At 40.4% G+C, this 14,026-nt stretch overlaps 1 protein-coding gene across 3 annotated transcripts in view; it reads right to left on the bottom strand.

The window, feature by feature from the left end:
- The window catches only part of LOC122666935, a 36,695-nt gene extending 27,087 nt beyond the window's left edge, over positions 1-9,608 (bottom strand). Inside the window, exons 1-2 of one of the 3 annotated variants that reach the window (XM_043863050.1) lie at positions 9,512-9,608; positions 9,045-9,137 (exon numbers count right to left, since the gene is read on the bottom strand). In XM_043863050.1, coding sequence (XP_043718985.1) covers positions 9,045-9,128 — 84 coding nt within the window. In that variant the 5' untranslated portion in view covers positions 9,129-9,137; positions 9,512-9,608. Of the gene's footprint in view, positions 1-9,044; positions 9,138-9,205; positions 9,319-9,511 lie in introns of those variants that run through there. The other 2 variants (XM_043863051.1, XM_043863049.1) reach the window with 2 other exon arrangements.
- Positions 9,609-14,026: the final 4,418 nt, after the last annotated feature.

Genomic DNA, 14,026 nt, shown 5'->3' with positions numbered 1-14,026 from the left:
GGGCTGTCTCTTTCTTTTCATCACAATTCACTGCCACTTCAGCTTTATCTTTAACTTGTGCTCTCTCAACTTCCTTTGGTAATGGAAATTTGTATTCAGCCGTTGTTTTAATAGTGGTGAAGTTAGATTTCCTACACTCTTCAACTTGCAAACGGAACCTCATTGATGGAGGCTTCAAGTTGTTTTCAGATTTGAAGGCCTTTTGGTGGTGATGTTGTCGATGGGAATTTAAGTTACCTTATTGTAGAGCTCTAAACGTTCGTGGGAAATATTTCTTACTCAGATCTTCTTTCATCTCTGCCCATGTAACAGGTTCTCTACCACTGTAGTCAGGATAATCCATCTGGGTTCTCCACCAATTATGTGCTGGTCCCACTAGCTTGGTATGTGCTAGTCTCATTTTCCTATGCTCAGGCAAATTATGCCAATTAAAATAATCATCTAAAGCAGCTAACCAATTACAAAATACCTGTGGATCTGGTCTGCCATCAAAGTCTCTCAACTCATACGCCTCTAGAGGTCTATGGCATCTCCTGTAGCCTCTGTATCCTCTGTTCTTATCTTCACTATGATCTCTGTACCTTTCTCTGTCTTCTCTGTATTTATCTCTCCTTGGGGCTCTTTGTACTACCGAATTGACTTGATATTTGTCCTTTTCTAGGGGAATGTTGCTTACAAGAGGCACAATTGGCCTTTGTTCCATTGCTGTCATTCGATTACCAAGGGCTTGCTGGTTTGTTGAAATCTTCTGCAGCATAGTCATAATTGCAGCAAGGGAATCGGGTGGGGGTGGTTGTGTGGGGTCCACAACAGGGGTGCCATGCTCAACCATGGCTTTGATACCACTTAATGTAGTCCTAGGTAGGAGTAATCCCACTAGGAGCCAGGGTAATGGGTTCACCTAACAAGGCTGGCCGATTGGGACAGCTTAGGCTAATTAGGGCAGAATGAGGGTTAGAGGGTTAGGGTTTCGAGCTAGGGTTTTATTTGGTAATGATGTGCAGGTTTTTATGAGTCTATTGGTGTAGGTTTGGATCAATTTCGATGAAGTTGGAAATCTAGGGTTTCGGGTTAGAGGCCTTATGAAAATGGACTGTTTGTGAGATCTAGGGTTTAGGGGTGGATTTTGGGAAAGGGGTTTATAGGGTATTAATGGGCAGGTCTAGGGGGTTATTTTGGTATAAAGAAGTTAGGGTTTGGGAAGATTTTAAAATTCCGCAATTTAGGGCAGAATTGGATTTAGGGTTTTAATGGAGGTTAGGGTTTGATGGATGGAGGGGAGTTTGGACTAGGTCTAATGAAGGGGAATGGTTGGACAGATTAGAAGAAGAAGGTTTGAAATCAAATTTCAGATTCAAACTTTCTGGATTTGAAGAGATCTTCAATGGTAGCAACTTTGAAGATGAACAATGGGGTCTCCCGATCTACAAGATGCAAGGAGATAAGTAACAGCCCTCCCGATCTTCACGATGCAAGAAGTCGATTGGAGATCCACCAATCCCTTCACCTTGATATTACTCACAAGGCACACTCACGATGGAGCAAAGGCAGCAAGCATAAAGCTGAGTTTTTATTAATCAAATTCGTATGTAATGCTGGCCTCCCTTACAAACTTATATAGAAGACTCAAAAATAGACTTAGACACTAAAAAAGAATGGCCTAACCTTATCCCTAACCTATTAGGTAACTTAAACCAACTAGGAAACTGAAATACTAAAAGAAATAGACTCAAAACATGACTGGACTTATAGAGTCCTAATCCAGCCCAACTTACATCACATGACCACTTAAGTTGTCACATGACCACTTAACCAAGACACATGATCACTTAAATTGAACCAATTGGATGCAACCAATTTAAACCGGTTCAATTAAAAAACATAAAAATAAACCAAGTATTGGGCTAATCCCGTATGCAACCTATGTACCCCTAGTTTAGGCTCGTTAAAGTGGCCTAATACATAGAAAACCCTTGGGAACAAAGGCCCAACATGTATGTAACTCAACCCTAGACTTATTCCCAATGAAACAAGCCCTATTTGGTGATGAATCTGCATCAATACCCCTGCCCAGAATGGTGTGGCAGAAAGGAAAAATCGCCACTTATTGGAAATGGCCAGGGCTTTGATGTTTGCGCGGAATGTCCCATCTCAATATTGGGGGGATGCGGTTTTAACTGCAGCCTATCTCATCAATAGGTTACCTTCTCGGGTTCTTAACTCCCGTAGCCCCTCTGATGTTTTACTAGGTCATTCCTCCTTTATTGTGCCTCCCAAAGTATTTGGGTGTGTGTGTTATGCTAGAGATACCAGATCTCCAGGCAAACTTGAACCTAGGGAGCTCCGCTGTATTTTCTTGGGTTATTCTCCAACCTAGAAAGGTTATAAGTGTTACCATCTCCCTTCCCGCCGTACCTTGGTTAGTATGGATGTTGTTTTCCATGAGACCCTTTCTTATTATTCTTCATCACTTCTTCAGGGGGAGAGTTCTAGTGGAGATGTGTCTCTTGAGATTCCTCTACTGGAGGTTCCTCTGGCTGCTGCCCAGCCTCTTTTACCACCACCCACGGCTGCTGCCCAACCTCCTTTGACTACTGCCCAGCCTCCTTTGGATGTTGCCCATCCTACTTTAATCAATGCTCAACCTCCTCTGGCTGTTCCTCCCTCACCTAACGGGAATCCTTTACAGGGGGAGACCATAGAAAATAATGTTGTTAATGTTCCTATTCAGGGGGAGCTGACTCCAGTCCAGAGAACTATTGGTGAATTTCAGAAGAGAATTGACAACTCCAACATACTCACCCATACAAGGGGCAGAACCAACAGAGGGCAACTGCAATCCACTTTAGCACCAATACCCATCCAATTGCCGGATCCAGATCCAGATTCTCCATCTCCTGGTAATCCCTCTTCTTCCGACCTACCTATTGCTCATCGCAAAGGTACTAGGACTTGCACTTTACATCCCATATCTCGTGTTGTTTCTTATAGTTCTCTTTCTCCGTCTTTTCGTGCTTTTGTATCTTCTCTTTCTTCTATTTCGATTCCTAAAAATTGGCAGGAAGCATCTACAGATGGAAAGTGGAAGGTAGCAATGTTGGAAGAAATGAGAGCACTACATAAAAATAATACATGGGATCTTGTGGCTCTTCCTCCAGGGAAAAAACCAGTTGGATGTAAATGGGTCTTTGTGGTCAAACAGAAGGTTGATGGTTTTGTGGATCGATATAAGGCACGTCTGGTTGCAAAGGGGTTCACTCAAACTTATGGAGTTGATTATCAAGAGACCTTTGCACCGGTGGCAAAGCTCAACACTATCAGGGTGTTATTATCTTGTGCTGCAAATCTTGGGTGGGATCTTCAGCAGTTAGATGTAAAGAATGCCTTCCTCCATGGGGAGCTTGAGGAGGAGGTATATATAGACATTCCACCAGGCTTCTCTGATGACAGGACTAGGGGCAAAGTCTGTAAGTTGAAACGTGCTCTCTATGGGTTGAAGCAGTCACCTAGGGCCTGGTTCGGCAGATTTCATAAGGCTATGATTTCAGCAGGTTATAAGCAGAGCTATGCTGATCACACCTTGTTCATCAGACGAGTTGGTGACAAGGTTACTCTACGCATAGTCTATGTGGATGATATAGTGGTGACTGGTAATGATGATGCTGCTATCAGGGATTTGAAGCTTCTCCATGGCCGTGAGTTTGAGGTCAAAGATCTAGGCTCTCTAAAATATTTTCTAGGGATAGAAGTTGCTCGCTCTTCAAAGGGCATCTTTCTTTCTCAAAGAAAATATGTCCTTGATCTATTGACTGAGACTGGGCTGCTAGGTTGTCATCCTTCAGATACCCCTGTGGAAGCTACTATAAAACTTAAGGAGAAAGAGGGTGAACCTGTTGACAAGGGTCGTTATCAACGATTAGTGGGCAAACTAATCTACCTCTCTCACACACGACCTGACATAGCTGTCGCTGTAAGTTTGGTGAGCCAGTTTATGCATGACCCCTATTCCTCACATATGGATGCAGTCCGTCGTATTTTGCAGTATTTAAAGTCTGCTCCAGGAAAGGGAATTCTTCTCTCTCCCAATGGTCACTTGAAGATTGAAGCTTATACTGATGCCGATTGGGCTGGTTCTACTGACAAAAAATCTATCTTTGGCTATTGTTCCTTTGTGGGTGGGAACCTTGTCACATGGCGTAGCAAAAAGCAGAATGTTGTGGCTAGGTCCAGTGCTGAAGCCGAGTTTCGTGCTATAGCCCAAGGAATTTGTGAACTTCTATGGCTTAGAGGATTATTGCAGGATATCGGTGTTGCTGTCCATCTTCCCATGTTGTCACAATAAAGCCGCCATTAGCATTGCTCATAACCCTGTCCAGCATGATCGTACTAAGCACGTGGAAGTTGACCGACATTTTATCAAGGAGAAGCTTGAAGCCGGACTTATTTGTGTTCCCTTTGTGAAGTCTACTGACCAACTGGCTGATGTGTTCATTAAGGGACTAAGTGGCAAGCTGTTTCTTCCTATCTTAATCAAGTTGGGCATGCATGATATCTATGCTCCAACTTGAGGGGGAGTGCTAGATTATATGGGCCAGAATACCGTGGGGGTATTCTGGACTTTTTCTCCTTTTTTATTATGTCTTGTATGTGTGGTTTAGTCCCACATTGCTTATGTAATTATTTTCCATACCTCATTATGAATATAAATAGATGTGCTTGGGATGATAATTAATCATCCAAGCATTCAGCCTAATTCTGATCTCTTAACAATATGGATGTAAGGAAAGCTGATGTACCTGACTGGGCCAAAGTGGCAATGGATGAGAAAGTAGATGTGGATGGCAAAAGCTGTTGGAGACGTTTAAGTATTTGATTGTAGTCATCTTGAGACAGAGAACCTGATGAAGAAGCTCCACATTAAGAGGCAAGGTTGGTGTCACCATAAGATACTCTCACAGTATTACCATTAGTCACAGCAATATTGGCTAATTGGTTCGCCCAATCTGGTCTACCGTGTATAGCCCAACATGTCTCAACTATTTGGTTGGGCTTGCCACAAAAGGAACACGGTCTGGAGGATCAACCAATTTTCTGTCCACATGTGCCACGACCACCACGACCAAGGCCTCTTCCAACCTCGGCCTTGACCAGTAACAGCAAAAGCAGATCCTTCCTTAGGAAAAGGTGAGATGTCAGCCCTGAAAAGAGTAACCATACACTGAAGGCGGACAAATGTTTCATTGAGAGAGGGTACCTTCTCCCCCAACAAGGAGCTGACCCTAAACAGACCGAAAGTCAAGTAGTCTGGCCAGAAACTTAGCAACATGAAATTCAGCCCGGTGAAGCTTCAACTGTTCCAGATCAGTAGTAAGAGGTTGATGAAATACTCATTCAAAGACTTGTCCCCTTTTTTGAAGTTAAAAATTTTCTCATATAAGCATAAGTCCGGGACATATTCTTTGCTTGAGAGAAGCTTTCCTTTAAATCATTCCAAACTCCTTTTACAGTGGCGTGGAACATGACATTTGCTGCAATAGCGGGATCCATACTATTCCACAACCAGATCTTAGCAGTAGAATTCTCAATCATCCATTCCTCATAAGATTTGACAGCATATGGATCTTTAGAATCAGCAGAGAAGGTAAGAAACTGCATCTTCCCTTAACATGAATGTAAACCTCAATGGCCAGAACCCATAATAAATAATTGGAAACTCAAATGAATTTAATGATAGTAATCTGGACATTTACATTGTCTGATAGAAATTTAGGATCAGCCATCATGCACTCTGGGAAACAACTGGTAAAGACTTAAGACAACCAATAAGAGAAATCGATAGGGCCAGGTAAAGTACCTCTGGCAAGCAAAAAAAAAATCTGCTCCAAACAGCAACTGAAAACCTGATAGATCGATCTCCAAAGGAGTAGAAATATAGAAGACCAATAGAGTACAAATACCCCTCAATATCGCAAGAATTAGATGAAATTCCAGAGACCAGCACCACAGTAATCAATTCTGAATATAAACAAACCCAGAATATGGGGGATTGACAATAGGATCTAATCCAAGTGTCAGATTGACACAAAAGTAAGGTCGAGTGACCTGGTATAGTAGGGCATTAATACCATAAATAATTAGAAAGATCTGTTGGTCAGATCTAAACTAATTGCAAAACTAAATTTTCTGATGTATCTCCGCGAAACAGTGTGTTTCCCAGGGCTAGAGGAGAAAAGTAATTGCACAAAATCAGAGACTTTGATTAGCCTATATTATGGATTGAGTATACCTCTTTGTAGTGCCAACCAACCTCCAAAATAAGAGAGGAACTGTTGGCCTGATGAGAAGTAATTGAAGATCTCAATATCTTCAAAAAAAAATCCAGAACCTGTGCCAATAGCCATTACACAGATATAACTTGACTTCGGTACACTGATAGATCCATGAACACCAAGGTAAAGATAGCATAAGGCCCTAGCTTATCTTCATGTAATCAGAAACTAGGACTATAGGTAGAATGTAGGCAGCATAGGCTGCTGCAACAAAAAATCGCAATCCTTGAATGAACTATCAAAACAGGATGTGAGATTGAAGGTGAAGACTGATTATATTTCGCTCTAATACCATGTAACAATGGAGAAACTAATAACCAGTCAACTCAATAGCTTGAAGAAGAGAAGGAGAGAATGTGATGGAGGAAGAAGAGATAGCTGAACCACGATAGATTCAATGTGCAATCTATCGTGGTAACTCTGACCTTTATTTATAATCACAATTACAAGCTAATAGCAAGTGTATTCTAATTTCTAAGTAGGAACCCTACCTAAGAGTACACACCACTAACTACAAACACAAAAAGAAACTAAAAGAAGAAAACAAAACAAGTATATCACGTTAGAGACTACTGTAATATAGGGTGTAGGGGTAGTTTGGTCAGTATAGTCATTATATTGTAACCCTACTTTCTCTTCATTCTATTATACATAAAGGGGCCAGTGTCAGTCTAGACACAAGTCACAATTTCCCAAATCCCAACATGATATCAGAGCAAATACCAGCGGCTGGTTGGCTGTCTTATTTATTTATCTCACACTAGGCCTAACATAGCCTATGATGTGAGTTTGGTGAGTCAGTACATGCATGACCCTTGCGTTTCTCTTATGGAGGTTGTGTTTCGGATTCTACGGTACCTGAAGTCAGCTCCAGGAAAGGATATCCTTTTTTGGCCTCATGTCACATATGTATAGAGGCCTTTTTGATGCAGATTAGGCTGGTTCACCTAATGATAGGAGATCAACATCTGGATATTGCACTTTTGTTGGTGGAAATCTTGTTACCTAGCGTAGCAAGATGCAGGCTGTGGTAGCAAGGTCTAGTGCAAAGGCTGAGTTTCATGATATCGGACATGGTATTTGTGAGTTGTTATGCCTTAAGGGTCTTCTCCATGATTTGGGCTTGCCTGTTCGTGTTCCGATGATGTTATACTGTGACAACAAGTCTGCGATCAGCATCGCATACAACCCAATTCAGCATGATCGCACCAAGCATGTTGAAATTGATTGCCACTTCATCAAGGAGAAACTGGAGCAAGGACTTATTTGCATTCCTTTTGTTAAGTCTAGTAAGCAGTTAGCAGATGTCCACACTAAAGGTTTTAGTAGCAAGATGTTTCATCCGATTCTGTGCCAGTTGGGCATGTGTGATATCTAAGCACCAACTTGAGGTGGGAGTATTGTAATATAGGGTGTGGGGGTAGTTTGGTCATTATATTGTAACCCTAATTTCTCTTCATTCTATTATAAATAAAGGGGCTATGTCAGTCTAGGCACAAGTTGCAATTTCCCAAATCCCAACAGAGACAAACCCCCAACGTGACTAACAGTGATGCAGGGAGAAATTGGCTCACAAGGTTCTTTTCCAGAACCTAGTCCACATGTTGGTCCAAGACCAGCACCAAGCCAAAGCCCAGACCTTACTGATAGGCTCGCCATGACCTGGCCCTACTGAGTTTATTTTATATGGTTCCTTTTTTTTTTGGTCCACTGGGGTCCATTATTTTGGAACAACAACTTGAGAAGATTTTTGGTATTCTTAGTGTGTTTTTTAGAATTCCAAGAGTTAGTTAATTTTCTTGGTTTATGTTTTCGATGTATTGGGGGTGGGGTTCAATGTTTTGGGTTTAGTTTTCTCTGTCTTAGGGGCAGATTTCTATGTCTAAGAATTGTTCTCTATGTATGGGGAATTCCAAAGGAGTTTTGGAATTCTAAGAGTCTCTTAATGTTATTGTGTTGTACTCAAGCTTTTCATCTCTATATAATACAAGTCCTGGCTGCTCTCAAAAGCAACCCAGAATTTTGAAAATAAAAATCCTCTTGCGAGAACCCTTGTGAGAAACAAGAGGTGTGAGACTCAGCAACCCAGGTGGGACTCCTCCGGATTGACCTAGGTACGACTCCTACAGTTGGTTAACTGGTGGGACTCCAGCTCTACAAAGTTAGCTATTTTCATACCTAGCTATTCTCTTCCAGATTCGATCTTGGCTTGCTTACCCATTCGGGTTTGCATCAAACAGCCAACACATTACCGCAGGGTATTGGACAATAATACCCCTGCAGTACACTTACCAATTTTCATGTGATCAAATTCAATATACACTCACATTTGTGTCACGGAATCAACATTTGTGAGCACACACAATGTGATGACCAAATGAACGGCGTGCCCAAATATGTCCCTGGTCATAAAAACTAAAAAGATTTAAGGTGAAAACCTACGGACAACCACAGCCCATTAATGTCATGCAATCATAATCATAACTAAATAATGATGTTGTTTACAGACAACATTTGATAGACACATTTCCAACAAGAAATTACAATCCACCTAAAGATTTTTAAGAGAGAGACTAGTCAGAAAAACATAATGATGTTGAAATCATATACCAGAGCAAGGTTATAAACACAAAACCAAATGGTCCAAACAAGCATCAGCTATAAGATCTAAACAAATGACACTTCATGGGTATAAGAAGAGTATTTTGCACTTACATGTATGAGTTTTGCTTGATTCTGTTGATGAGGTGCCGCTGCAAGCAACCTCCTCAAGTTAATTTCAGTTTTACTCAATCCCATGAGAGAAACCTGCAGATTGAGCAAACAAACAATAAAATATAATTCTGTATAAATTTCTTAATTTTCATGTTGTATATAGGGAAAATATTTTATATAAGAAGTGAAACCCTCTTAAGAGATATGATTTGAAGCCTCATCTCAGCAGGTGCTCTTTTGCAATCCAGGTCATCCTAGGATTAGACTATCATAAAGTCTCTTATTCGTAATCCTTTTAATTATAATTGAAAAAGGATAAATTGAGAATAAAGAAAAGTAGGAAATCTGTTGAAAAACTAGGGGAAAAAATAACAAATAAAATCATTACCACCTGCCTCATATTCCATCACAATTTCTAATGAGGAGAACATAATTACCAAAATGCAAAGATCACACAACGATTGCACCTCTCACAGATTTCAATATATCAACTAGTAGGCAAGACTGAATGGTCCCCTATCGACATCCTGCAATTCTTACAAACCGAGAATCAGGATAGGAGGAAAAAAAAACTTAAAATGATTAAAATTAATTGAAAATTTTGAAAAACAAACCAAGCAAAAGAAAATCCCACAAGTTGAGACACACCCAAAAAAAAAACAGAAAAAAAGAAGAAAGAAATCACAAGGAAATGGAGACAAGATGCCACAGTAACCAATACAATCAAATTTGAAATCAATCTGTAAAATCCGCAATAAATTTAAATTTTTAGAACTTGTGTGATTTCAAGTTCCAGTCCTGTGTCGATGCTTGCTTCAATGTTATGGGCTGCATCGGTCGAGGTACTAGACCAACCATCTGACACACCTATGGAGGATTCCGGGGAGGAGTCTTCTCAACCTGCCCTTCTAGAGTCAGAGAACCCTGGTGGGGTCCCGCATCTGAGCTACCTGTGTCAGATATGCTACCTGGAGGGGATGCGGAACCTATCCTTTAACTAACTTATTGTAAGTATGAACTTATTTGTGTATTCGTATGCCGATTATATGACCAATTAGACTTTTAGGGGTATTCTGGTCATTTTATCCCTGTGGGACCCACATCCCCAGTGGAGATTCCAATTCCAACTAATTATCCGTACCCAGTTTACCCATGATGTCATATGACATCATCCTATAGTTAGATTAAGGTAATAAGTACAAAATTCTGGTTAAAAACAATTTTAAAAATTAGTTTTAAAAGCTGATTTTACATTAAAAGACCAAACATGCCTTAAGTAACTTAACCGCTATAAATAGAAACCAACTTCACTATTCATTAGTGTAAGAAGTTAGAAATCAGTTTTAGAAATATTTATGACTCAAATTACTGTCCTACCCCTTAGTGCTTAAGTGATATATATACATAACCCCTTTTACTATTTCTACGTCTCAATCCTACCTAGACATAAGGAGAATCGAAACTTCAGTCTTAAGAGAATTTTGGGGAGAAAATAGAGAAGGGAAGAAAGGAAAGGAGAACCAGACTTGGGAAGCATCGAATTGGGTCTTAGTTGAAGCTGGAAATCCTCATTTGAGAAGTTTGGAGCTGAAATTGAAGGTTGCACTTCCAATCCTTACTGCTACATATCTAGGTAAGCCTTGATTCTTGCAGTCCCCATCTCTTCTTGCCTATTTCTTCCCTAATTTTCCCCAAGATTGCAACCTATATGTTGCTGCCATTAAAGCCTGCTGACTTAAGCTTATACCATAGGAAATTCACTTACACAACCTGAAATTAGGTCAATTTTATTCATTTATACCTGAAATTTCAAGGTTGTTTCTCTGCTGAACCCAATTTCAGGTTCCATGAACCAATTTATAAGCCTAAATCATTAATTTGAGAAGTAATTAACCTAAATCCTTAATTTTAGTATTTAAATCTGAAATTCAACAAATTAGTGAAATGACCCACCTTAATTATTATCTGAAACCAGAAATTGGAACTGTGCATGTTAAGATCTTCCCATTTAAAGTAAAACCCCCAATTCTGCCCCTTGAACCGGACAGCCAGTTCAGCCGGTTCAGCCATTTGTGACCAAAATACCCCTGATGCCTTTGACTGATCTCTGGCTATGCTCTAACCTCCAAACATTGCTGATTTTTTGCTGATAGGGACTGTTTCCAATCTGTTCTTGCTGGTTTGTCTGTTTTGCTGGGCTATTTTGGAGGGTAATCATTTAGACCTTACCTACAGAGACAGGTAAGAGAATTCTGACCTTAATTTTGGAGTGTTTATCATTTTAATTTGTTTTGTTCTGATTGCCATGTCATACATCATCAAAATTATCCTGTTCATATAGTTTATTAGCTTTTATTTATTGCATTAGCATCTGCATATGATTTAGGTTGCATTGGCATCTTGCATTTGCATTGATATCTACTTGTTACTGATGACTATTATTGGAAAAGTATTGTTCTATTAAATTCAGTTATACATACATGTATTATCATGCATAGATTGCACTAGGCTAGGCTGTTTTATCATAACCCAGTACTACGCCCCTTACCAACAGGGGGTAAGGTGTTGGACAACCCGTGGTACAGCCGAAGGGTATGCCGGGGTACCATTCACTGTCTCATGTTAGCGTGTGTACTCCGCTGTGGGAACAAACAGTAGGGTTGGTCATTGAGGGTATGTTGGGTTAGCTGCCTGGTGATATGCTTTCCTGGCGGGTCCTCACCGTGGTAGAATGGTTTCGCTTGGGTGACCGATGTCTGGAACTGCCTGGTGTCATGTTTTCCGGTTGGTCATTGGGGGTCTGTTGGGTTAGCTGCCTTGTGTCATGCTTTCCTGGCAGGTTCTCTTCGAGGTTAGCATCTACTACAGTAGTACTTATACCACATGTGACTTAGTATCCATGTTAGGACATGTTACTTAGGACATTCATCATAATTGCTGCGATATGTTTGCATGCATTCCCTTATTGGGCTCAGTTGAGAGCTCACCCCTTGTGATCACTCTATTTTTACAGATGAGACTTCTATCGCTGTTGTTTGTGCTCCTTTGGGGACTCCTACTGTTCAGGATTCTCCTGTTGATCGCGGAGCTGGTCCTTATGTTCTGGTGGAGCACGATGCTTCGTGCTCCTGCGACGACTGCTCATTCTCTTGATCTCCCAGACTGATCAGGCTCCTCCCTTCCTTTTGTTTATAGTACTTTTTGTAGTACTTATGTATATAACCTTTTTGGCTTAGTTAGTGTTACACCTTCTGTGAACTAACTGTGTAACCCTGATGTAAAAGCATATTCATATATATATAAATACAACTGTTATCACTAGTTTCATTTAATTACTGTCTTATTTCATATTAAATTGCTTCCGCTGCTCTTAATTTAATTATATTGTGACTGAAACTGCGAATAGAGAACTGCATGGTGATCTTGGTTGGATGTCAAGGACATCCTGGCACACTTGGTCCTTGTGAACCGGGCCGGGGTGTGACACAATCTACCACAATGATCAGATGGAAAAAAAAGAAAAATGAATGATACATGTGTTGCCAAAGTTACATATATTAATCAAAAGAAAGAGGATGACCTAGTTCTTCCACTTCTCTTTCCTTGACTAAATAGTTGGAGCGTTTTGGTGTCACATTGAGAATCAGCAATTTTGGTAACTTGCAGCAACCAAATTCGAAGCTGAAAGCTTATGTAATTTATTAGCGGCTCTCAGTTTGTTCTGATAAACGCCTAAGGACAACTCCTCAACTTAAACCCAATTCATATATGATACAAAGAATCCATGAATGAAATCATTAAATACACAAGACAAGAAAAGGTGTTTATGAAAGATTGAAGAAAATTGTGAAGCTTCCATGCCACAGTATTAAAACTAAAAGGAAAAATACCAAGTATTCCTTCATTAGCAGAAAATTTTGAACAGAAGATTTTCCGTTTTCGGTTTGCTTGAAGTGTCTTTAATTGTCAAAAGGGGATGAAAGAAGAGTCCTACCCAAGATTTCCCTCGTTCAAGCCTGAAAAAGATCATTTTGAAATATATGAAACAGAGAGAAAATCATTCCAAACTCTCAGAGAAGAAGAGAGTTTTGCCGGTTTGAGATGCAGCTGACAATGAAGCGGCAGTCAGGGAGAAAAGGGAGAGTTCCAGCAGTCCGGTGAATCTTCACTTACATGAAGTGAGAATCCTCCTCAAGTGCACTGCTGAGCCAACATGTGGCAACCCAGCAATTTTTTTTGTTCAACCCCCTCTTTTTCTCTTTCCTTTTTGTTTCTTTTATTCAACCTTCCCAATTTTTATTTTTTATTCTTCCTTCTTCCCACCCCCCCTCTGTTCTCTGTTCATTTGTTCTTCACAATGACATCAATGAGAACAGGTTTCCTTCTCTACAGCTAGTTTCAGAAGAAGAAACGAGAGAATTTAATGGAGTTGAAGATCCGGAGCTTCACAAGGGGGCTTCGGACTTCCCATTTTTTATCGCAGCAGGACGGTTGAGAGGAATCGACAAAAACATAGAAGGCTTAAGCAAGCAGACGTGGAAATCTGCCAAAAGATCACATGGTTTTAACTAAAATTAGAGGAATTGAGGCACTCAACGAGCTCAAAAAGCTTGTCATGCAAATTACACCCCACTCCCAGCATATAACAATCCTTCAGAAGTAATATGCTTGAAGTCAAGTAATCAAAGGCCCAAGCACCCATGACATCAAAGACCATGGCCTTATCCTTCATCGTTCCAAGAACTTATCACCCATTTCAGTCTCTTCGACTTCATCTATTCCCATACCCTTCACCAGAAGAGAGAGAGATTCAATAAGGAAGAAAGATAAGAAAATATTTTCACAAGACAGGCTGAGATTATCCTGAAGTGTTGGGTCGTGCCTTTTTCTTATTACTATCTTTCATCCTTCTATCTATTTCCCATCTTCCATTTGTCCTTTTCCTTTGTCTTTTTCTCATCTCTTTCCCCATCCCTCTTCTC

Source organism: Telopea speciosissima, chromosome 7, assembly GCF_018873765.1.
Source record: "Telopea speciosissima isolate NSW1024214 ecotype Mountain lineage chromosome 7, Tspe_v1, whole genome shotgun sequence".
NCBI lineage: Eukaryota > Viridiplantae > Streptophyta > Magnoliopsida > Proteales > Proteaceae > Telopea > Telopea speciosissima.
This window is presented reverse-complemented; position numbering and strand designations above follow the sequence as displayed.